Source organism: Balaenoptera musculus, chromosome 13, assembly GCF_009873245.2.
Source record: "Balaenoptera musculus isolate JJ_BM4_2016_0621 chromosome 13, mBalMus1.pri.v3, whole genome shotgun sequence".
In the NCBI taxonomy this organism is placed as follows: Eukaryota; Metazoa; Chordata; class Mammalia; order Artiodactyla; family Balaenopteridae; genus Balaenoptera; species Balaenoptera musculus.
The window spans coordinates 50,115,394-50,140,816 of NC_045797.1; the positions used below are offsets into that span (position 1 = coordinate 50,115,394).

At 37.8% G+C, this 25,423-nt stretch overlaps 1 protein-coding gene across 1 annotated transcript in view; it reads right to left on the reverse strand.

Moving 5' to 3' along the window:
- Nucleotides 1-25,423, reverse strand: part of PPP1R21 (protein phosphatase 1 regulatory subunit 21) — a 62,045-nt gene that overhangs the window by 19,150 nt on the left and 17,472 nt on the right. The window contains exons 8-14 of the mRNA XM_036873851.1: nt 23,584-23,636; nt 22,946-23,095; nt 20,356-20,457; nt 20,180-20,268; nt 17,735-17,871; nt 6,688-6,780; nt 2,080-2,207 (exon numbers count right to left, since the gene is read on the reverse strand). Of these exons, the coding sequence (XP_036729746.1) occupies nt 2,080-2,207; nt 6,688-6,780; nt 17,735-17,871; nt 20,180-20,268; nt 20,356-20,457; nt 22,946-23,095; nt 23,584-23,636 (752 nt within the window). The remainder of the gene's footprint in view (nt 1-2,079; nt 2,208-6,687; nt 6,781-17,734; nt 17,872-20,179; nt 20,269-20,355; nt 20,458-22,945; nt 23,096-23,583; nt 23,637-25,423) is intronic.

Sequence of the window (25,423 nt, forward strand, 5' to 3'; positions counted from 1 at the left end):
TGTTTCATATTCCAACACAAGACATGATACAAGCATATTGAATATATGATCTCGCATATTGAATATATGATCTCTACTTAAATTTCATCCTGTAAATCTCAATCTGTGCATTACAAATATAACAGGAAAGAAAAAGACTGAAAATTCAGCAGACCCTTGTCATTTACAGGTTTAACATTTGCTTAATCTATGTAAGCAACAGCAAAGATCCATGACTGTAATTTTGCTGAGCCATGATTCTGCATCTACAGTGCTATATGAAATGGTGATATAAATAAAAATGTCTAAGAAAGTTATTAGCCAGAAAAATTAAAGTCTTCGATACATTAAAGAGTATTCTATTTCAATAAATAAGAAAAAGTAACTTGTGAAACAAGAGTACTTTACCTTGGCAAAAACTGTTCAAAAAGTAAGCAATCACTCACTAATGGTCTAAAAGATTATCTTTTTCATTAATATTTTACTGTATCAAATGAAATTCTATGTTAGGTAGTATTCAAGAAAATGAAAACTCTAAAAATCTTGAGCTGTATATTCCTTGTGTATGACATAGATAGTACAGTGTTTGCATTTCAGTCACGGTAGTATACGGTGAGGTTCACTTTCTTTCCTCTCTCTAATATTTCTACATTTCCCAAATGTTCTTTAACATGCATATGTTATACTTTCCTAGTGGGTTTTTTTAAAATTACAAATGATAAAATTTAGTTTAATCAAATCACATTAGCTAAGTATTAAGCTGCCACCAACTAATACTTAGTTCAGATACTTACTTTAGCTAAAAACCATTTATAAAAATTTCAGAGTGAAGATCAAGTACCTTTCCTTGAGACAACTCTTAAGGTTTCAGGCAAAGCAAATGTAAAATAAGCTACGAAGTATATAGGTATTTAATATTCCAGAGTTCTCCTAAAAAAGTGACAAATGCAGAGACTCTTGTAAAATGTCAACATTCTCTTTTTCCAGAATTGTTCACAATTGAATCAAAGTTAGAATCATCCTCAGAAAGTTTCCAGAATGCCTGTGGGTGAAAGCACTAAAGAGGAGGCAGTGGGGATGGTCTTCTGGCTAAGGAATCCTGTAGGCACTGACCTGCGAGCTGACAGATCCAAAAGGTAACACCTTTTAATTACAGCCCCAAACTTAGCAGACTGTCAGGAAGACTGGTCTGACTTTGGGAAAGATGACACTGAATACCTAACATAACGTATGATCATTTCTGATTAACTTAAAACACTTGAAAAAAGTGTGCTCCTACTAAGGTCAACCTGTCAGAAAAATAAAGGTATATGACACAGATAGAGATTAGCACTTTCTTGAGAAATTATGTTGACTCTGCTGAAATAAATGGGCTAAGACAGTCCTGAATACAGTACTTTTGGTTTTATATGTATGGGTAGTTCTCAGAGAAATCTTGGTCACTAAAGGCTTTGATGACAGCCACATGAACATGTGCTCTTAGAATGTGACCTGCTGAAACCAGTTATCCAAGACAGAACAATTTTTAAAGAAACTGCACTCTGGTCAGTTTATAATAACAATTAAGTACTTACTAATCCAAATGATCATTATCTAATATTAAGAATTCAATGAGAAGACACATGTTGAAGTCACCTTAAAAGTACTTATTAGGGTACAAAACCACAGAAGTAGCATTATCACAAGTGTTGCCAAAAAACAAACAAAAAACCTGGAGGGGAAAAAACAAAATATTAACGAAAGTCTTATAATTCTTTTTCTTTTTCTATATCCCAATTTCTGTATAGCAGACCTTTAATATACACAAGGATCTATAGTGAGACCACCTGGAATCTTTCAATCATCAAATATCTCAATAAAACATCAGAAGTGAGTGACCTACTTCCTCATCACAAATGCTTAACAGTAACTACCATATTGTTTCAAATATTAGGTAGGAAGGAGGAAAAGGGAGACAACTTTATTTTATAAAAAAGCCTGGTAATCGAAAATCCTTTCACAGATCAATTTTCCTATTAGGTCATTCAAAAAAAAAAAAAAAAAAAAAGGAGCACATTTAAGAGTTGAATTTAATGTCAATATAAACCAGAGAAAAATTACCTTTCCTGCTCCATTTGTCAATGCCACTACTGATGACAGGATGCAATCATTAGTTGTTATGAGCTTCTGTGTTGCTGTTGGAAGTTCATGCTCTATTGTAGCCTTTTGACTATAATGTTTGGAAATATCTATAAACCCAATCAAACAAAAACTCATTACTATCTATATACAAGTTGTATACAGATAACCAGCCCGTTAACTTCTTATATCTATTCTTACAAATTTACAAGACAAATCTGACAAAAAATGGTCCCAAATATGAGGATTGTGCTGAATAACAATTAGGTCTCAAGTTCACATGGAAAGAATAGAGAGTAGTGAGGGTCTCTTAACACCATCCTGGTGTCTCTTTTACAGCCCCCAGCAGGTGGGTCTCATTCTCCTTCATTTGAGTGTTAGCCCTTATTCTAGTGCCCGGTAAAGGACCCTGAGCAATATTTACCAGTTAAAAACCTTGTTTTGATAGTCCAGCAGGTACAAATGAGAGTTTACATTGTGCTTATACAAACAAACCATGAGGCTGGAAAAGAACAGCTAACACAGGCACAATGTCCCACAATCCTCAATGGATCGTAGCCGGTTTGCCAGTACATACTTTAACAATAAGAAAGGTTTGCATGGCCAAATAAGGATTGGATACTCTAGCATCTGGCTTCACATTCTATTGCCTCTAGTCCAAGAAAGTTATAACAAAGGCCTGTGGTTATGGAAGCATAGAAGAGAGGCTTAGATATAAATGTGTTGAGAGAAACAGCAGTAGGTGAAATTGGCCAAACAGCTAAGCTTGGGGTTTTCTGGGTCTCTGAGAAAGTAATTTCACCCTGGAAATAAGGGAAAATGGGAGAATTACCAAGACAACATTGATTTACAAGGAAGGGCAATTATATTTTTAAATAAAAAGGTGTTGGGGCTTCCCTGGTGGCGCAGTGGTTGAGAGTCTGCCTGCCAGTGCAGGGCACACGGGTTCGAGCCCTGGTCTGGGAGGATCCCGCATGCTGCGGAGTGGCTGGGCCCGTGAGCCACAGTTGCTGGGCCTGCGCGTCTGGAGCCTGTGCTCCGCAGCGGGAGAGGCCGCGACGGTGAGGGGCCCTCGCGCCGCGATGAAGAGTGGCCCCCGCTCGCCGCGGCTGGAGGAAGCCCTCGCACGGAGACGAGGACCCAAGACAGCCAAAAATAAAATAAAATAAATAAAAACAAAGTAAACAATGCGTTTTAAAAAAAAATACATTTAAATAAAAAGGTGTTTATGATACAGCCTCCTTTGAATTTTTTACAGTACTTCAGTTACAACAGCATTAATTATCATTACCAACAAAGCAAAAAATAAATCACAAAACATGGAAACTAACTTTTATAGCAGGTGTGTATACAAAGAATTTCATTTATTCAGAATCAAGAAATTTAGTTGATTTTAGACTATAGATAATTAAAAGGGAATAAGACTATTCAAAAAGAAAGGGTATTTGAGATTTAACCTAGTATGATACTGATATTTAACAAAATTACTGTTTTATGAATAAGATTACTTTTACTGAAATTTAAAACTAGGAAATTGCATTACTTATATATATTGTGTTATATACATATATATATAAACTTTTACATATATAAACTTTTAATTTAAGATAGTCTTAGATTTATAGAAAAATTACAGAGAGTTTCTGGATACCCTTAGCCAGTTTTCACTATTGTTAACATCCTACACTACTATGGTACAGTTGTCACAGTGAAGGAACCAACTAATTGGTAATTACTATTATGTTTAATATTTTTTAAAAATAAATGATTATCCTCTATATATTCATGAGATATCCAAGTGAATGAAAATTCAATTGGAACACTGAACATTTTTTTGTATACTGAACTTGCTAGCCCCTAGAGTAGACATTTTCTTTCTATACACCACAGAAAGTTTTATTCAATATTTTACTGTCTGTATACAATGCTATAATACAACTGGGTTGGTAGGCAATCTTGGTTGATTGGTGTAGATGATTGAAATACTTATAAAAGATGTACAATACTAAGAATCCTCCCGTGGTTTCTAGTGGATCAGAGCTACTGTAGTTTGACTATAATAATTCTCCCAATCCAACTGTTTACTCTTTATCGAGTCCAAATATTTTCATTATTTAGGGTGTTCCTCAACATTAAAGTTTAACTCCAAAAAGTACAAGGAAATCATGTGACCTAGACAAGAGATTTATTTTCTTTTATGTTTCCTATGAGTCTACCTGCTTTAGACTTGAGACTAAAGATCAAACAATTCTCACTTAGAATGCCACTTGTTAAAAGATTAATTCACTTCCATTTTAATTCCTTGTAGGATACACATTTTTATAAATCTCTCTCTTTTTACACTAAGACCAGCCTGCCTTCTTTTTTTTTTTTTATAACTTTATTTATTTGTTTATTTAATTTATTTTTGGCTGCGTTGGGTCTTCGTTGCTGCGCGCGGGCTTTTTCTAGTTGCGGCGAGCAGGGGCTACTCTTCGTTGCAGTGCACGGGCTTCTCCTTGCGGTGGCTTCTCTTGTTGCAGAGCACAGGCGCTAGGGCACGCAGGCTTCAGTAGTTGTGGCACATGGGCTCAGTAGTTGTGACGCACGGGCTCTAGAGCACAAGCTCAGTAGTTGTGGCGCACAGGCTTAGCTGCTCCACGGCATGTGGGATCTTCCCAGACCAGGGCTTGAACCTGTGTCTCCTGCATTGGCAGGCGGATTCTTAACCACTGTGCCACCAGGGAAACCCCAGCCTGCCTTCTTGATTGCCTTCCTTCCTTCCTTCTTTCCAACTTGGACCAAGCAATTAAGGAAGCATCAAGGGAAAAGATTTGAAATAAAAGTTCTCTTAAAAACAAAGTATATTCTGGTAATGCCAGTTAATGCTCACTCTGAGTTTTCATGAGAGATATACAATAGTCTTCCAACTGGGTAAGAAGACAGATTTGAACTGTAAAACTAGCAACAAGAGGCCATAATCTGCTTGCCAACCATCCTTCATGTTTCCCAATATTCTCTCTTTATATTACGTTCACTTTCAAGGACAGAAACAAGCAGAGGCACAAAGGGGGCTAAGGGAGCCTCTGATCCTCCTCTGATAATCTCCACCAGCTCATAGCAAATAATAATAGTAACATTCTTTGATTTGGACCACTTGGCATCTTATGTCATATATGAACAAAAGCATTTTTAGAAAACTCAGAAGTACATTATTATTTATAGAAATATAAATAAAATCAAGATTTTTTTAAATGTAAATGAAGCTTTAAGATCCTCAAGGGACAGCTACCCTCCAACCTCTCTTTTATCAAAATTCTAGAGAAAACACTAGCAGGAACAAACCATAACATTAGCATAGGAAAACTTAGGAAACAAAACCAAAAAACCTGTAGCCACAGAGCTACTTGTGGTTTCAATGGCCTAGTTCTACGTTACGTAAAGTTCTGGAATAGAGGACTATGGTTAAGTCTGAGCTCCCCAAACCAAAAGCTGCACAGGAAAAAGGTACCAGTCCCTTGGGTTTTCTATGGACCAGACTAGGTTGTGCAGGGTTGGGGTTGCCTCTTGTCACCTGCCACCAAGACTATCTACGCAAGCTGTGACTCCTGCAACCAGTGTTAGCTACAGAAGTACAGTGACTTTTAAAGTTCCTTATAATTGAAGACAAGCCACAGGAAGGACCATTTTCCAGACTGAATGGTAAGGTAGTACTGGGTAATTCCACTGAAACTAAGAATGATTCCCAGTAACATAGGTTATGTGGTTATGTGCCAATCTATAGAAAGGCCCCAAATATACCCATCTTATACATGCCATCCAACAAAGTTTTAAGTTTTTAAAAAGTATTTTCTGTGAAACCAGTAATTGGTCACTAATTGTACACTAAACACCACAGTGAAAAATCTAGGCACCTGGGCTATTTCCAATAGTCCTTAATAATTGCTCCTGCCCTCCTCTCCTCCCCCTACTCCAACAGTCTTCAAAAGGAAAAGAACGGAGGAAAAAAACCTAGAAGCCATGCAGAAATACAGATTAAAAAGTCAGGACTCAGAATCACATGCTAGGAAGCAAATGAAATGCCCTTCGGCAAGCATATTCTTAGGAGCACATAGCAACTAAAAACTGACCAAAGCTTGAAAACAGACCTTCATTCCTTAAGGCTCTCCTGAACAAAACAGGACTTATAATGGGTACTCTAAACACAAAAACACACAGGAGGGTAGAAAACCAATGCATTCTTTCTGGGATCTTTAAACCTTCATTTCCTCAGTTCCTTCATGTTTGGGCTCTAACAAGTGCAGTATTTTGCTAAATGCCTCTGAACAGCATGTCTGGCTTGATAAAATTCATACACCTGCCTTAAGTCAGTGTAATGTATTTTTGGCTAAAGTTCCGTGCACAAGGGTTTCTCTTCAGCACTTTGTTTACCTTCAGGAAAGAAGCAGATGGGAAAAGCAGAAGGCAGTAAGCTGTGCACTTCAACGTAAGCCAAATGCTACTAAACCTTTATCTGGGGTCTATTAGCCTTGGCAGTATTTGTTTAAATCTCATTCAGGCAGATCTGAGAAAATGGGACAAAGCTTATTTATGTTCTTTTCCAAGCCTCACCTTTCATGACATCATGAAATCCATGCAGAGCAGCACCAACATTTGTTAAGACAGAACTGTAGTTTGTCCGAAGGAGTCCATCTGGCTCCGTACCTAGGAAACCAAGATCACAAACCTAAGCATTTTCCCAGAAGAATTCACCTGAAAAACTGACAGCCCACCATCTCCCCTCTACTTTTGGGAAGAGAGAGAATGAATACTGATTGTGATATGTTGAAAATAATGGCTCTTAAAATCATTGTAGACACATTCAGATAGAATGGTGATAATTACAGGGATCTAAACTGATTTGCATCCCCCATGTCCACAGATATTAATGGTTATAAAAATCAAAATTAAATTGCTAAGCAGGATTATGTCTTTCATGATTCTTTTTGAAATGAAAGCCTTTGTGAATTTCACCTTGTTACTACAGAACACATTTCTCATTTTGTGCTTTCCCTACATATTATTGTTTGCTGAACATCACTAAAAACACTATTAGTCAAACATCACAGTTCCAATTCTGGCATGACAGCATAAGCAAGCTCCACATATCCACTCACCAGCACAACTGGTGAAAATGATTTAAAAATAACCACTTTAAACTCTGGAAATTATCCTAAGGGCATACAGCAAGTGAAGAAACATTTAATCAAGAAAATCTATATTAACTCAGTAAGAATAGCAAGAATCTGTGGTATGTGAACCAGAACCCACTCCGTCCCCTCACCAGTCAGTGAGCTAGAAATCCCAGTCCAGAGGGTGCAGCCAAGAACACAAGACTCCCCCTCCCCTAACTCAGCTGGAGGGCTGCATTCCTTATCTCGTTCTCAGCTACCTGTTGCAGAGGCTAAGTTCTAGGTAAGTATGACTCAGAGGTGGGGGGTTCTCTTCTTTTACCCAGCCCTGACTTGTGGGATGGAGGCTCTACGTGGGCATGGTGCTGCTGAGAATCTGTGGCCCTGATCACCCTGGCCCCAGCTCATTAACAGGAGTTCCATGCTGAAAGAGGCAAGCTGAGGAGACCAGCAGCTGCTGCCCTACCCTCTCCATGGAGTGCTCAGCTACTAATGCAGGTGTGTCACTCTGAGAGAAGTGCATCACTTTCATCAGCCCCTGCACAGAACCATGGCTCAGAGATTTAACCCAAGGGAGAAACAGTTCTTAAAACAGAAAGCTCTGAATCTCTTCCCAAAGGAATTGACTTAATTCACAACAGACTGTGGAAAAGTTCAAGCCTAGGGATGCTCTCAAAAATAATGGCGGGGCTTCCCTGGTGGCGCAGTGGTTGAGAATCTGCCTGCCAATGCAGGGGACACGGGTTCGAGCCCTGGTCTGGGAGGATCCCGCGTGCCGCGGAGCGGCTGGGCCCGTGAGCCACAATTACTGAGCCTGCACGTCTGGAGCCTGTGCTCCGCAACAAGAGAGGCCGCGATAGTGACAGGCCCGCGCACCGCGATGAAGAGAGGCCCCCACTCGCCGCAACTGGAGAAAGCCCTCACACAGAAACGAAGACCCAACACAGCCAAAAATAAACATAATAAATAAATAATTAAAAAATAATAATAATAATGGCACTTGTGCTGAAGGTAATTCGGAGGAAACTGCTGGATTCATTGGAGATATAAGGTAAACTGACACCTATGGTCAACCGATTCTTAACAAGGGTGCCAAGACCATTCAATAGGGAAGGAATAGTCTTTTCAATAAATGGTGCTGAGACAACTAGATATCCACATGCAAAAGATGAAGTTAGAGCCTTACCTCACACCATATACAAAAATTAACTCAAAATGGATCAAAGACCTGAATGTAAGAGCTAAAACTATAAAACTCTTAGAAGAAAACATAAGGGTAAGTCTTCACAACCTCATATTTGATAACAGTTTCTTAGATATGACACCAAAAGCCTGAGCAACAAAAGAAAAATAAATTTGACTTATCAAAATTAAAAACTTTTGTACTTCAAAGGATACCATTAAGAAAATGAAAAGATAACCCACAAAAATGGAAGAAAATCTTGCAAATTACATATCCAATAAGGGATCTGCACCTAGAATATATAAAGACCTCTTATAACTCAATAATAAAAAGACAACCCAGTTGGAAAATGGAGAAAGGATCTGAGCAGACATATCTCCAAGGAAGATATACAAATGGCCAATAAGGACACAAAAGGATATTCAACATTATTAGACACCAGGGTTATGCAAATCAAACCCACAATGAGATACTACTTCAAAAAGTCAGATAATAACACGAGGATGGCAAAAATCAAAAAGTCATATAGGGCTTCCTTGGTGGCACAGTGGTTAAGAATCCACCTGCCAATGCAGGGGACACGGGTTCGAGCCCTGGTGTGGGAGGATCCCACATGCCGCGGAGCAGCTGGGCCCATGCGCCACAACTACTGAGCCTGTGCTCTAGAGTCCACGAGCCACAACTACTGAGCCCATGAGCCACAACTACTGAAGCCCGTGTGGCTAGAGCCCGAGCTCCACAACAAGAGAAGCCACCGCAATGAGAAGCCCACGCACTGCAGCAAAGAGTGGCCCCTGCTCGCCGCAACTAGGGAAAGCCCACGCGCAGCAACAAAGACCCAGTGCAGCCAAAAATAAATAAATTAAAAAAAAAAAAAGTCATATAATATGGGGGGAGATCCAGATGGCAGAGTAGAGGGACATGGAGCTCAGCTCCTCCCACACATACATCAAAAATACATCCACATGTGGAACAATTCTCATAGAATACCTACTGAAAGCTGGCAGAAGCTCTCATACAACCAAAGCTGCAAAACAGATCCCTGTGTAACCGGGTAGGACAAAGGGAAAAGGGAGAAGAGGAATCGGGATGGGACCCACACACCTGGGAGGGAGCTGTGAAAGAGGAAAGGTTCCCTCACCCTGGGAACCTCCTTCAACAACTGGGAGGTCCACCAAGACAGATAGGGAGCTTCAAAGGTTCTAGAGGAGAATGCAGGAGCTGGCCTGCAGCCCTGCAGGGTAGAGAGAGACCAAAACAGATGGTCCTTGCCATGTTGCCGCACTTCCTAGCCGCAGACACAGCTGCTGGCATGTGCAGCAGCTGGGTGCTGAAACTCGGGCTCAGCAGACAGACCCAGGGAGAGGACTCGGTTTGGCTGCATGGACATAGCCCAAAGGGCCCAGAGTGTGGCCTGGGGCCACAAATGGCGGTGCATGCAGACAGAACATGAGCCTGCCATAGGAAGCCCACTGTCAACACAGGAAGGGAGGGGCATGGATCCCACTGTAGCAGCCTCATCATCAGTGTGCTCACAGTGGGGCAAGGCTCCAGCCACTGTGGGTTTTGCGAATTTTGTGGGCATGCACACAAGGAGGTGGGGCTGAAATCTGAGCCAACTACAGGTGCTCCCGCAGTGGAGGCAGCCTCTGAGGGCAATGCCAGCAACAGTGAACTTTGTGGGAGTGCACATCAGGTGGCAGGCAGTGTCACAGAGTAGCACATACTGGCAGACAGCTCCTGGGGAAGAACATGCAGTGGCTCCTTTTCCAGAGGGAGCACTCCAGTTCCACCTACTGCATACCACAGCTTAGAACTAGATCTGGGGTCTTCTACTCCAACAGCTAGGGAGCAGACCCTGCCCCCTGACAGGGCTGTGACAAGCAGAGAGCAAAGAGGACACCACCCAACATCCAGTGCAGGCTCTGGTCACCACAACACAAAACACACCACTTAGCAAGGGAACAAGGGCCAGTACACTCTGAAGAAAGATGTTGCAAGCATCCATACCAAAAACAGCCTTCGCACCAAAAATACTAGACTCACACAGTCTATACAGGATTGCTCCCTCATAAAAACAGACCTTCAAGACAACAGTAGATAACTGTTTCTCCTAAATTCATAGAATCAGAGAAATATAAATCAAGTGAAAAAGCAGAGGTACTACTCCCAATTAAAAGGACAAGAGAAATCCCCTGAAAGAACAAACAATGAAGCAGACCTCTCCAGTCTACGAGACCCCAGGTTCAAAAAGGAGGCAATAAAAAATGCTGAAGGAATTAAGAAAGACTATTGATAGAAATGCAGATTACTGTAATAAGGAACTAGAAACTACAAAAAGGAGTCAATCAAATCAGACACCTCAATTGCCAATATAAAAGTCGAGATAAAGAAAATAAACAGCAAACTAAATAATGCAACAAAATGAATAAGTGATCTGGAAGACAGAATAATGGAAATCATCCTATCAGAACAGAAGACAGAAGGACAAATGAAAAAAATGAAAGCAACATATGAAATCTATGGGATAATATAAAGCATGCCGACCTACGCATAATAGGAATCCCAGAAGAAGAAGAGAAAAGGGGATCAAAAATTATTTGAAGAAATTATGGCTGAAAACTTCCCAAACCTAAAGAAGGAAACAGATATCCAGGTACAGGAAGCAGAGAGGGTCCCAAACAAGATGAACCCAAACAGATCAACACCAAGACATATCAATAATTAAAATGGCAAAAGCAAAAGATAAAGAGAGGATTCCAAAGGAAGCAAGAGAAAAACAGAGTCAGTTACAATGGAACCCCCATAAGGCTAGCAACTGATTTCTCTACAGGAACTTTGCAGGCCAGAAGGGAGTAGCTAGATACATTTAAAGTCCTGATAGGGAAAAACCTACAACCTAGGATATTCTACTCAGTAAGATTATCATTTAGAATAGAAGGAGAGATAAAGAATTTCTCAGGCAAGCAAAAACTAAAAGAATACAGCAATACTGAACCTATCCTAAAAGAAATATTGAAAGGTCTTCTCTAACTAGAAAAGAAGCAAGAATGTATAGGAAAGGGAAAATCACAACAGGAAAGGCAAATATATAAAAAGATTGAAGATCACTTACATAAGCCAGTACATAGATTTAAAAAAATTTTTTTAATTAAAAAAAATTCTGTGAAAGCTATTATAACTATGATGAAAGTAAAAGGATAAACATGCAGATGTAAAATAGGACATCAAAATCATGAAATGTGGAGGAGGCAAGTAAGAAAATGTAGATCTTTTAGAATGTGTTTGAGCTTATATGACTACCAGTCCAAAGCAAGTAGATATAGTTATGGGTTAACATACTTGAAAACCAGGGTAACCACAAATCAAAAACATAAAACAGATTCACAAAAACCAAAAAGAAAGGAAATCAAGCATAATACGAAAGAAAACCATCAAACCACAAAAGCAAAAATAAAAGAAGAATGAAGAAATAAAAAATCAACTGGAAAGCAAGGTTTAAAATGGCAACAAATATGTACTTATCAATAATTACTTTGAATGTCAGTGGACTAAATGCTCCTCTCAAAAGACAAAGAGTGGTAGATTGAATAATAAAACAAGAACCTACAATATGCTGCCTATAAGAGACCCACTTAAAGGCAAAAGACACACAAAGATTGAAAGTGAGGAAATGAAAAAAGATATTTCATGCAAGTAGAAATGACAAGAAAGCAGGAGTAGTAATACTCCTATCAGACAAAACAGGCTTTAAAACAAAGGCCATAAAGAAAGACAAAAAAGGACACTGTATAATGATAAAAGGATCAACAAAGAAGAGGATACCACAATCATTAACATACATGCACCCAATATAGGAGCTCCTAAATACATAAAACAAATACTAACAGACATAAAGGGAGAAACTGACAAGAATACAATAATAGTAGGAGACTTTAACACCACAGTGACATCAATGGACAGATCTTCCAGAGAGAAAATCAATAAGGCAACAGAGTTCCTAAATGACACAAAAGAACAGTTAGACTTAATTGATATCTACAGGACACTACATCAAAAAAAAAAAGAAAAAAAGAATACACATTCTTTTTCCAAGGGCACATGGGACATTCTCTAGAATAGACCACAAACTAAGACCCAAAACAAGCCTCAACAAACTTAAAAGGACAAAAATTATTTCAAGCACCTTTTCTGACCACAAGGGCATGAAACAAGAAATCAACCACAGAAAGATAAACGAGAAAAAAATGATTATATGGCGACTAAACAACATGCTACTAAAAAACCAATAGGTCAACAATGAAGTCAAAGAGGAAATTAAAAAATACCTTGAGACAAACAACAATGAAAACACAACCATACAAAACCTATGGGATGCAGCAAAAGCAATCCTAAGAGGGAAGTTCATAGTGATACAGGCCTATCTCAAATAAACCTAAACTACCACCTGAAACAATCAGAAAAAGAATAAACAAAATCTAAAGTCAGCAGAAGGAAGGAAATAATAAAGATCAGAGAGTAAATAAATAAAATAGATATTTTAAAAACAACAGAAAAAAATCAATAAAACCAAGAGCTGGTTTTTGGAAAGGATAAACAAAATCAACAAACCACTGGCCAGGTTCACCAAGAAGAAAATAGAGAGGGCCCAAATAAACAAAATAAGAAATGAAAGAGGAGAAATAACAACCAATACTGCAGAAATATAAAAAAATCTTAAGAAAATATTATGAACAGTTATATGCCAAAAAAAAATGAACAACCTAGAAGAAATGGACAAGTTTCTAGAAACATACAGATTGCCAAAACGGAATCAAGAAGAAACAGATAATCTGAACAGACTGATGATCACTAGAAGTAAAATAGAATCTGTAATTAAAAAAAAAAACCTCCCTGCAAACAAAAGTCCTGGACCCAATAGCTTCATTGGGGAATTCTACCAAACATACAAAGAAAAACTTACACCTATCCTTCTCAAACTCTTCCAAAAGACTGAAGAGGAAAGAAGCACTCTCAAAGTAACTCTATGAAGCCACTATCACACTGATACCAAAACCAGAAAGAGACACTACCAAAAAAGAAAATTACAGGCCAATATCTTTGATGAATATAGAAGCAAAGATTGTCAAAAAAAGTTCAGCAAACCAAATCCAAGAACACATAAATAGGATCATACACCATAATCAAGCTGAATTCATTCCAGGGTCACAAGGATGGTTCAACATATGCACATCAATCAATGCAATACACCACATGAACAAAAGGAAAGACAAGAAACACAAGATAATATCAACAGATGCAGAAAACGCATTTGACAAAATTCAACATCCATTCATGATAAAAACTCTCACCAAAGTGTGTATAGAGGGAACAAATTTCAACATAATAAAAGTCATTTATGACAAACCCACAGCCAACATAATACTAAGTGATGAAAAGCTGAATTCTGGAACAAGGCAAGGATGCCCACTTTCATCACTTCTATTCAACATAGTATTGGAAGCCCTAGCCACAGCAATCAGACAAAAAAAAAGAAACAAAAATATCCAAATTGGAAGGGAAGAGGTAAAATTGTCATTTTGTGCAGATGACATAACACTCTATATAGAAAACCCTAAAGACTCCACACAGAACTATTAGAACTCATAAATGAATTCAGTAAGGTAGCAGGATATAAGATTAATATAGAGAAATCTGTTATATTTCTTTACACTAACAATGAAATACCAGAAAGAGAAAGTAAAAAACAATTTTGTTTAAAATCATATCAAAAAAAAAAAAAATCCTAGGAATAAGCCTAACCAAGGTGGTGAAAGACTTATACACTGAGAACTATTAAACATTGATAAAGGAAATCAAAGATTATTCAAGAAAACGGAAAGTTACCTCATGCTCTTGGACTGGAAGAAATAATATTGTTAAAATGCCCATACTAGCCAAAGGAATCTACAGATTTAATGCAAGCCCTATCAAATTACCCATGACACTTTTCACAAAACTAGAATAATCTTAAAGTTTATATGGAACCACAAAATATCCAGAATTGCCAAAGCAATCCCAAGGAAAAAAAACAAAGCTAGAGGCATAACCCTTCCAGACTTCAGATAATAATACAAAGCTATCATAATCAAAACAGCATGGTACCGCACAAAAACAGACATATGAATCAATGGAACAGAATAGAGAGCCCAGAAATAAACCCACACACCTACAGTGCATTAATCTTCAACAAAGGAGGCAATAATATACAATGGGGAAAAGACAGTCTTTTCGGCAAGTGGTATGGGAAAGCTGGACAGCTACGTATAAATTAATGAAGTTAGAACACTCCCTTACACCATACACAAAAATAAACTCAAAATGGCTTAAAGACTTAAATATAAGACATGACACCATAAAACTCCTAAAAGAGAACACAGGCAAAACATTCTTTGACATACATCGTAGCAATATTTTCTTAGATCAGTCTCCCAAGGCAAAAGAAATAAAAGCAAAAATAAACAAATGGGACCTAATCAAATTTATAAGCTTTTGAACAGGAAAGGAAACCATAAACAAAATGAGGACAACCTACAGACTGGGAGAAAATATTTGCAAAAGATGCAACCAACAAGGGCTTAATTTCCAAAATATACAAACTGCTCCTACAGCTCAATATCAAAAACACAAACAACCCAATAAAAAAAATGGGTAAAGGGAATTCCCTGGCAGTCCAGTGGTTAGGACTCTGTGCTTTCACTGCCGAGGGCGCGGGTTCAACCCACTGATGGGGGAACTAAGGTCCCGCAAGCCGCGTGGCACGGCCAAAAAAACAATGGGTAGAAGACCAAAACAGACATTTCTCCAAAGAAGACACACAGATGGCCAACATGCACATGAAAAGATGCTCCACACTGCTAATTATTAGAGAAATGCAAATCAAAACTACAATGAGCTATCACCTCACACTGGTCATAATGGTCATCATCAAAAAGTCTACAAATAGGGCTTCCCTGGTGGCGCAGTGGTTGAGAATCTGCCTGCTAATGCAGGGGACACGGGTTCAAGCCCTGGTCTGGGAAGATCCCACATGCCGCGGAGCAACTAGGCCCGTGAGCCACAACTACTGAGCCTGCGCGTCTGGAGCTTGTGCTCCGCAACAAGAGAGGCTGTGACAATGAGAGGCCCGCGCACCGCGATGAAGAGTGGCCCCCGCTTGCCGCAACTAGAGAAAGCTCTCACACAGAAACGAAGACCCAACACAGCCAAAATTAAATAGATAAATAAACTAAAAAAAAAAAAAAAAAGTCTACAAATAATAAATGCTGAAGAGGGTGTGGAGAAAAGGGAACCCTCCTACACTATTGGTGGGAATATAGATTGGTACAGCCACTATGGAATGCTCCAGTGATCCCACTCCTGGGCATATATATGGAAAAGACAAAAACTCTAACTCAAAAAGATACATGCACCCCAATGTTAACAGCGGCACTATTTACAATAGCAAACACATGGAAGCAACCTAAGTGTCCATTGACAGACGAATGGATAAAGAAGATGTGGTATATTTATACAATGGAATATTACTCAGCCATAAAAAAGAATGAAATAATGCCATTTGCAGCAACACAGATGAACATAGAGATTATTATACTAAATGAAGTAAGTCAGACAGAGAAGGATAAATATTATATGACATCACTTATATGTGGAATCTAAAAAATAATACAAATGAACTCATTTATAAAACAGAAATAGACTCACAGACATAGAAAACAAACTTATGGTTATCAAAAGGGAAGCGGGGGAGGGATAAATTAGGAGTATGGAATTAACTGATACACACCACTATATATAAAGTAAACAACTAGGATTTACTGTATAGCACAGGGACTATATTCAATATCTTATAATAACCAATAATGGAAAAGAGTCAAAAAAAAGGATGGATACACACACACACACACATGCTGTACACTTGAAACTAACACAATGTTGTAAAACAACTATACTTCAATTTAAACAAAAGAAGAAATTTTTTAAAAATTCACATAATAAGTGTTGGTGTGGATGTGGAAAAATTGGAACCCTGCTGCTGGTGGGAATATAAAATGGTACACATGCCTTGGAATACAAGCTAGCAGTTCCCCCAACAATTAAACATAAAGTTACCATATGACCCAGCAATTCCACTCTGAGCTATATACCCAAGAGAAATGAAAAGATATGTCTACTCAAAAACTTGTTCACAAATATCTATAGCATCATTATTCACAATAGCCAAAAGGTGGAAACAACCCAAATGTCCATCAACTGATAGGTAGATAAATAAAATGTGATATAACCATCCAATGGAATATTATTCTGCAATAAAAAGGAATGAAATACCTATACATGCTACAACTTGGATGAATCTTGAAAATATTATGCTAAGTGAAAGAAAGCAGTCACAAAAGACCAAACAAAAGACCACAGATTGTATGATTCCATTTATATGAAATGTTCAGAACAGGCAAATCTATAAACAGAAAGTAGATTAGTGGTTGCTTAGTACTGGGCGGGGACAGAACAGTGGAATAAGAGGGTGATAGCTAAAGTATACAAGGTTTCTTCTTAAGGTGATGAAAATATTCTAAAACTGACTGTAGTGTTGATGCACATGTCTGTGACTATAGTAAAAACTACCGAACTGTACACTTTAAATGGGTAAATTGTATGGTATGTAAATTACATCACATTTAAGCTGTTACAAAAAACAAATAATCAAATCACTACTACAAAAATCATGGTTTTCTTACAAACATCATTTAAACTGAGGTCCATTCAATGACCTGAAAATACTTTTTTCAAATTAAACCAAAGGGCAACACACAGCAATTTTTTCCCCCAAGACCGTCAACCTTTACATTTTGGGGCTTTGTTATGATACAGTTCTGCTAAAAATAGCATTTTTACTATTAACCTTCCCCTATGCTACTTGTTGGAAAGTTGCTACGAATTCTTACGCTTTGCCCCTCTCCATTTAAAAAAGAGGAAGGAGAGAAAGAGATTTAATATTTAATGTATGTCTTCGATGCCTGATATTGTACATTCTTAATTTAACTTAATAATCACATTTACCTCCATTTCATAAGTGGGAAAACAGAAGCAGAGAAGTGATTTGCCCAAGACCATAAATGTACAAGGAGCTGGAGGATTTGAATTCAAGTTTTTCTGACCCCGGGTCCTAGGCTCTTCTCACTCCGACACGCCAAACCACCTCCCTCCTCAAGCTTCTTGTACTCTAAGTTCTTCAAGTTGAACCATGAGTAACAAACACGCTTACTTGGCAAGGCGAGAAGACCAATGTAAGTCTGCAGCTTCTCAAACACAGCTGTCATCTTTTTCATGTCCTGGGACAGCTCTAGATTCCTGGCTCGTAATGCAGACGTGCAAAGGGAAGCTTCACATTCTTCTTCTAAGCTAAGAAAGGGCAGATTTTATAAAAGCAAGCATCCTGAACGATTTTCAACTAGCTATAAGAAACCATCTAAATTCTCAAACATCTATATCCGAAGAGAGAATTTACCGAAAAAAGGAATTTGATCTCATTTACAAGGTTCCATTTTTTATACCATAATACATACACCTGCTTGCTGCAAATGCCAATGCAGCAAAAGACGACTAAATGGAAGAAAAAATAAAGGGAGGTGCCCATTATCTTTCCATCCTGAGAGCAGCAAAAACATGTTTCCCTTAAAAATATTTTCAGGAGAAAAATATTTCATAGACTGAATTCCTAAAGAGAATTAATTACACAGGAACTAGGAGAGAAAATCACTGAGAAACCTTTTTCAGTGTATGTTGGTTCAAAAGTCAAACAGATTGGAAAAAACAATCTATAGGCTCAATACAAAAATAAATGCTTAACATTCATAAAATACATTTTACCATTTTCAATTTTAAATGATGCTTTGGAAAACTTAATTATAAGGTTAAAAAAAAACTACATTGACTCTTAAGAGTGTTTATTTAAAATGTGCAGTAATCAAGTAAAATGCTTTTTACACAAAGCTACGAAAGTTATTTGCACAGAATGATAATCATATCCATTCCCTCGACCTTGCCTCTTCTCCTCTTCTACTTATTTATAGCAAACAGCTTCATTCAGTACTAAGCCCATTTACTACTAATGAACATGTCATCTTGTCAACTAAAGTGGTATTTAAACCAATGACCAAAAAATTGCCTAAAAACATGAATACCTGATAAGATAGGGCTGAAGGCATATGGAACAGAACATTCCAAGAATAGGAATCTTAAATCAAGAAAGGACTTATCCAGTGTTTCTAAAAATGTAATAGTGAAAAAATAAATTAAGATAAAATAACAATGCTTAACTGTTTCAAGTAGTAAATACCACTTTTGCAATGGTTCTTTTTTTTTTTTTTAATACAAGAAAAACAAATTTAATTACATATGTAGGGGAGTCCACAAAGACACTGAGACTCAAGGGCAAGTGGGGCAACTGAGGCTTATATATGCCATCCTGAGGTAAGGAATGGGATAGGAGCCTGGAGAAGGGGAAGTCACAGGATGATAAGAAGAGCAGATGTTTGGCAATTAGAAGTTTTGCAATGGTTCTTAGAGTCTTTTCAACATAAGTCAAATCAATAAAGTGTATTCAATTTAGTGTTAAACTTCCAGAGTCAATTTTCAAAAAAACTTTAATTATACTGAACTAAAGAAAACATTTAAGGATCTGAATGAAACTGTAATTCACACTTATTAGTTTGTCATAATTCCCTGATTCCTAAAATTCTGTCATGTGCACAAATCATAGAATTCAGTTACTGAAATACCTTGTTAGGTTAGAATTAGGAAATAAGATGGCTCTTAACACATTAATTTTTTAATAATAAAATTTCATATTATTGAAAAGCTAAAACCTACTACTTTAGTTTTACAAGGACTTAAAAACTATAATTACTTGTATATTTTCAACATCTGTAAGTTATTCATCTACGTATTTCCTAAACCTTATTTTGCAATATACTATACTACATATATGCTCTTATTTCTCCTATGTTCCAGTTGTATTATTCTTTGATTACTTTTTTTAAAGACTAAATCTTAGGATGAAAAGATTTAGATGAATTAGGACTCTTGGTTAGTTTTAGACCAAAAGTATCAAAATGTACAAGCAGTATTCTCAAATTTCCAATTACATAAATTATTTTCTCTTGCCTTTCCAGAAATGTTTAAGATGGAACATTTAAGGTTACTTAACGACATATCCTATGAGGGCTTAAGTATGTAAACAAAGTTTTTACTTTATAACTTAAATAAATCACCAATAATAAAAACAATATACTATTTCAAAGAAACCTAAGGATTATAAATTGCAATGTAGAGGTTAACTATTATAACCCCCATCTAGATGTTTATAGTAAAAGGATAAAAAATACCCCAAAATGAAATATTTCCTTCAATAAATGTGTCATTCCCAATCATTAAAAATACTCGTTCATATTGCATTATGTGGTTATAGTAGTAATCTCAGTACAGAATACAGAAAAAACCCTAGCTGACAAACTACAATTCAATTTTCTTACATATATGTTTGTGCTGCTCAAACCATGACTTTCCTTTTACACAGAAGTCCAAATTGGTTGTGGTGCAGAAAGGTCAGGCAGATCACAAGAAGCACATGTTATTACTTTATTAACTCCAGCACAGCTCAGATGACACCTCACAATTCCCCAAGCTCCCTGGCCCAGAGGGTAAGTACCTTTTTAACTGATAAGGAAGAATCTTCCTAAGAAAACATATGTAAGAGGTTAAATGCTCTGAAAAAGTTTTCAATTTCACAGTTGTCTCCTGGAAAAGAAAAAATTTCAAGGTTAATAGTGTCATTTGAAAAAGAAGAGCTCCCATTTCCAGAAGTAAAACATAGAAGAAAATTACCAGGACAGTCACAGTATCCTCAGTAATACTTTCAAATAAATGAAGCATTCCTTCCTCAAGAGGGCGGACATAGGATGCATTTTCATGAAGATACTGTGAGAACTAAATAGAAGGGAAAGAATTGTGAGTTAAATCACTGGAAAAAAAAGAATAGCAAAACATTCATAAATGGACTCGCTGAGTTTTAAACCTAAATTCTTCTGCAAACTTTTTTTGGGAAATCAGGCTTTTACACAGAGCTCCCCTCTAAAATCCTAGATATTATCCCCAAATCCCCATTCCACTGCAAAATGAGGAACTAGAAGAGGGATGACATAATTAATGACCAGGCATGAAGCAAATGGGGAGGGGATACAATTTACAACACAGCACCGACAGGCCTTCTTCTCTAAACAACTGCTTCTTCATAGGGGTCCCAGTTAAAAAAAAAAAAAGATTTGATAATCAAAACTGTATGACAGATTTTTGCGTTATATAACTCATTTAATTTAACTCATTTTTTAGAAGCAAAAGACTTTTAAGTACAGTTTCTTATTTTCACTGTATACAATGTTCAAGGTTAACAAATTCCAGTAATGTAATTATCATCAAAATGAGAATATAAAAACTTTTATAACTGTCATGGATACTGTAATATTTACAAAGGACTAATTCAGTATGAAGAATAGATTCAGAAAAAGATCCCCCAGGCATTTAGACAATTGAGAAGCAAGAAGTTAATTTTTCACTTGTGAAATATCTCAGTTTTCTAAATACTGTATAATGGCTTAAATTTCGTTTTCTCAGTATAGAAATGTAAGGTCTCATTTTGCAGATAGGTGATTCAATTGGTCCTAGTGCAAACTACACAGATATATGGCCCTGGGAAATTCAGTCTCTCTGGGCTTCGATCTTTACAGCTGTAAATAAATTGAACTCTAAGCTCAGGTATAAATGTCTACTCTATGATTCTATGAACAAGTCTAAACGCTTTGGTCATCTTTTAACAAATGGTTTCTGAATCTTCAGTAATACAGACTTAATAGAAAATCACATAGGGCCTTTCAGAGGCCAAAGCACCAAGGGTAAAATATTGAGAAAAATATGAATTCTTCAAAGTAATGAAATGTTTCTGTTAAGATTAACATATTTGATTCTCGCTGTGTGGGCATAATATGGCAACAAGCTAAAATAAAGTAATGGCTGGAATTCCCTGGTCATCCAGCAGTTAAGACTCAGCGCTTTCACTGCTGGGGTCCGGCTTCAATCCCTGGTTGAGGAACTAAGATCCCGCAAGCCAGGCGGTGTGGCCAAAAAACCCCAAAAACCAAACAAACAAATAAATAAATAATTAATTAAAAGTAAAAGTAAATAAAATAAAATAATGGACAAAGAATCAGTGGAAAAAAATGTTTTTATATTATAGGAAGTATAAAAGAAAATATAACTACATTAAAATGCTGCAGTTCCATTTTCCTTACCGAGGTCATCTGAAAGTTTTTTCCCACGGTGATATTAAAGAGCATTTCAAAGGCCCAAAGTTTAATTTTTATGAACTTCAAAAGATTTGTGGAGTCAGATGAAAACTGATGAAAAGCAAGCATCTGCTGAGGGCTTCCTATGAGTACGGCAGCATGATGACGATGGTAAGAGCTAGCCTTTACTGAGTACTTACTATGTGCCAAGCACTGTTCTTAGGACTGTACACGTATAATCTCATTAAATCCTCAAACATACCTACCTGTGGGGTAAGTACTTTATCCTCCATTTTCAAGATGCACAGAGAGGTTAAATAAACTGACCAAGGGGACATAGAAAGTGGCAGAACTGGGCTGCCACCCCAGAAGTATGACTCCAGAATCTAAGCCTTTGCTATACTAATAGGATCTGTGGACATAAACACTATTCAAACCCTGGAAATACTGCATGATGCACACACAGACACCAAAAAAAAGCTGATGAGAAGAATCAGGTAAGTAGAGAGTGGCATGACTCACTTCAGACACCACAGTATGGGGCACTTAGAGTTCATCTATTGCAAGCCCCCTAATTTCCTCCCTTCAAGATGGCCCCAATAATCCCCACCTCCTGCTATTCTTGGCTCTGAGTAACACCCTCGCACACTGTGTCAGGGCCAGTCTGTGTTACCAGCACGATATGGCAAAAGTGGTGGTATGTGACTATGTGCCTACTCCCTATGGTTTCCTACTCCATGGTTTTGCTCATGTCTTTCCCTCTTCTGCGGGGAAAAAATACCCACCCCGCTTCGCTCCTCCTATGCAAATCATGCTCATTTTTCGAAGTCCAGTTAAATCACCAAAGAACCTTTCCAGACACTACCACGGACAGCAATCTCCCCTCCTTGATGACCTCATATCACTTACTGCCCATACCACTCACTCACACTAAGGTCTTTAACAACTCCCTTACTATTTCATTTCTTAAGAATCCCCACGTTTGCTGTATTTTATCTTGAGGGTAAAGACTACGACTTGTAGCTTTTCCCACGTCCTCCACAGTACTTGGCGGAGGCACAGAAGTGGTCTGATAATTAGTAACAAGTCTCCACATTTGTTCAGGGCAAACAAAAGGTATCCTGAGTTAAATGTACCTTCTGATTCAATGGAGATATAGTGTCAATGGCAGAATCAACAGGAAAAATCTGAATCCTCTGTTCTGTATAGGTGTGAAAGTTCAGAAGACCCTTGACAAGATCTTGAACAAAAGCCAGGGCCTGCCCAGCGATATCCCGCATCTTCAGCTTTAAAATGAAAAGGATACAGTTAAAGTCAGCTATCAAGTTATAATTCCCAAACAACTTTGTTAAGTCTGCTTTTGGAGAAACATTTGAACTCTAGTATAATTATTCCTTAATTTAAATTCATTTGCTCCCACTTAGATTTTAATATTACCATCTAAGTAAATTACAATAGAAAGCCGCCAGTTTTGGTAAATATACCTCTCCACTTAACCTAGACTGTTTAAGTGCAAAACCTAAAAGAAAGGTATGACTCAAAAATCAGTGCATCCCACAATTCAGTTCTAATGTTATCGGACAAGAGACGGCAAAAATCTATATTATTTACAAATTCAAAAAACAGCGAGTTACACAATTTTTAAGAATGTGTGAGAAAAGAAAGTAAAGTTAAACGCAATGGTTTGGTGCACTAAACAGGGGCCCAAACAACTAACTGGTGTTTCTGAAAAGTCTGACACACACATCACTGAAAATAAAAACTTCATCTTTACCTGATGTCTCCTATTGTGGACTGGAACGTTCAGAGCGTTATACCGACTATATTCTACAAAACAAAAATGGCTGTTCGTTAAGTCATTTTACATTGACGAAAAAAGAGCTTAACTGAGAAATAATAAATGCTCACCCCATTTCCCAGCTTCTCTCCCCCTCAGCCCCTTCCCTTCCTGATCACTGCGGTGCACTCCACACAGGCCTCTTTGTACTCTGTACCCCTCATTCCCACCACTCCCAACAGGGGGGTTCATCCATCCCAGTTGGGTCAACATCAGTTTCTCTCCCCAGATCTAGGCTTTTATTCACAAATGTACACACCAGTAGGTAAAGAGATGCACACCAATCTGTTAGAATATTAAGCCACAGCAAAGTTACCCTCAACATCTTTCCCATAAACCTGCTCCCCGTCTGCCTCTTTGATTTCCGTCAATTGCACCACACTGCCTCCTCTTGCTCCCTTGCCTCCTTGCATCTCCCTGACAACTCAGGCTCCCGCCCCCATCACAGCACATCAGGACTACCATCACAACAGCATCAGCCCCCTTCTCCCATTCCTGGGTAGTCTACACTCTGTTGCCAGATTAACTCTGTGAGTGCACAAACTTCACCAAGACATCCCCAAAAGCTTCTGCAACAACCTACTGCCTTGCAAAATTAAGTCCCAAGTCCTTTGCCCAGAACTTGAGGGTCCAGCCCCACCCTCCCTTTCAGAACTTACCCATCATTGGCCTCCACATCCCACCCACTCTAGCCTCCAGTCATACTTAGCTAATTACTGCTGTCAGGCCCTGACAGCACCTTTATCTTACATACCACACTCCATGCAATTCCCTGGCTCGTTCTCCCTCACCTCTCTGACCAATAAAACCTACTTTTGCATCCTGGCCCAGCTCAAAGCACACTTTTTCCAAAAGGCTTCCCCAAACAACCCCACCAGTAGTAATCATCCTTACTCGGAAACCCCAAGAGGTTCTTCATGGAATAGCTTAGCTTATATTTTAGATATTTCTCTATCTTGTTTCTCCCCTACTGGACTATAAATTCCTTGAGGGTAGGTAGAGATTTTTGTCTTATACGTTTTTGCATATCCTGTGCTCCCCACCCATTTAGACTTTCAGTAAATAATCTCTAAATATTTCGGAACTAAAAGTAGTAACCTACTTGTGACATGGTAAGAACCTAAAATAGGGTGACAACTAGTATTGGAAAAGAAAGGATAAACCCAAAGAGATTCAGAAGGAAATGATTAGAACCTCATGACTAAGGATTAAGGGGAAAATGAAATGCCAAGGTTTTAAGTCTAGTGGATCAAAGTACGCTGGTGCTATTTACATTAATGTAGAAAGCAGTAACAGGTGTTGTTTTCAGATGAATTTAGGTTTTTGATATAATAATGACATATGCTGATTTCAGTGTTAGAGCAAACTGCTATTTTTCTTTGGTGTCTTTTCTTCCCTCTTTTTTTAGGTCTTCCCTAAGAAAAATTGAGAAGAAGTCAAAAATTAATTTCAATCATATAATTGTAAAAAAGGGAATGTGTACTAATTTAAATTTAAGTTTCTGCATCAAAAAATTGTTTTCTTTGTCTTCAAGGTTTAGATTTAATACCTGTCTAAAGGTTACAAATTTGGCATCTGTTATATATGTAAGTTGATTTTTCTTTTTTTAACTTCTTTTTGTTGCTCTTGGCTGTGTAAATTACCAGACCATTGCCAGGATGAGCAGGAAGCAGGGCTTACCCAAGTCAACTCCCTAACTATCTCTGGGGATTGTTCAAAGGGCAGGAGATACCAGGCTAAGAAGATTCATCTCCCACCCATCCCCTTACTCCTCTCC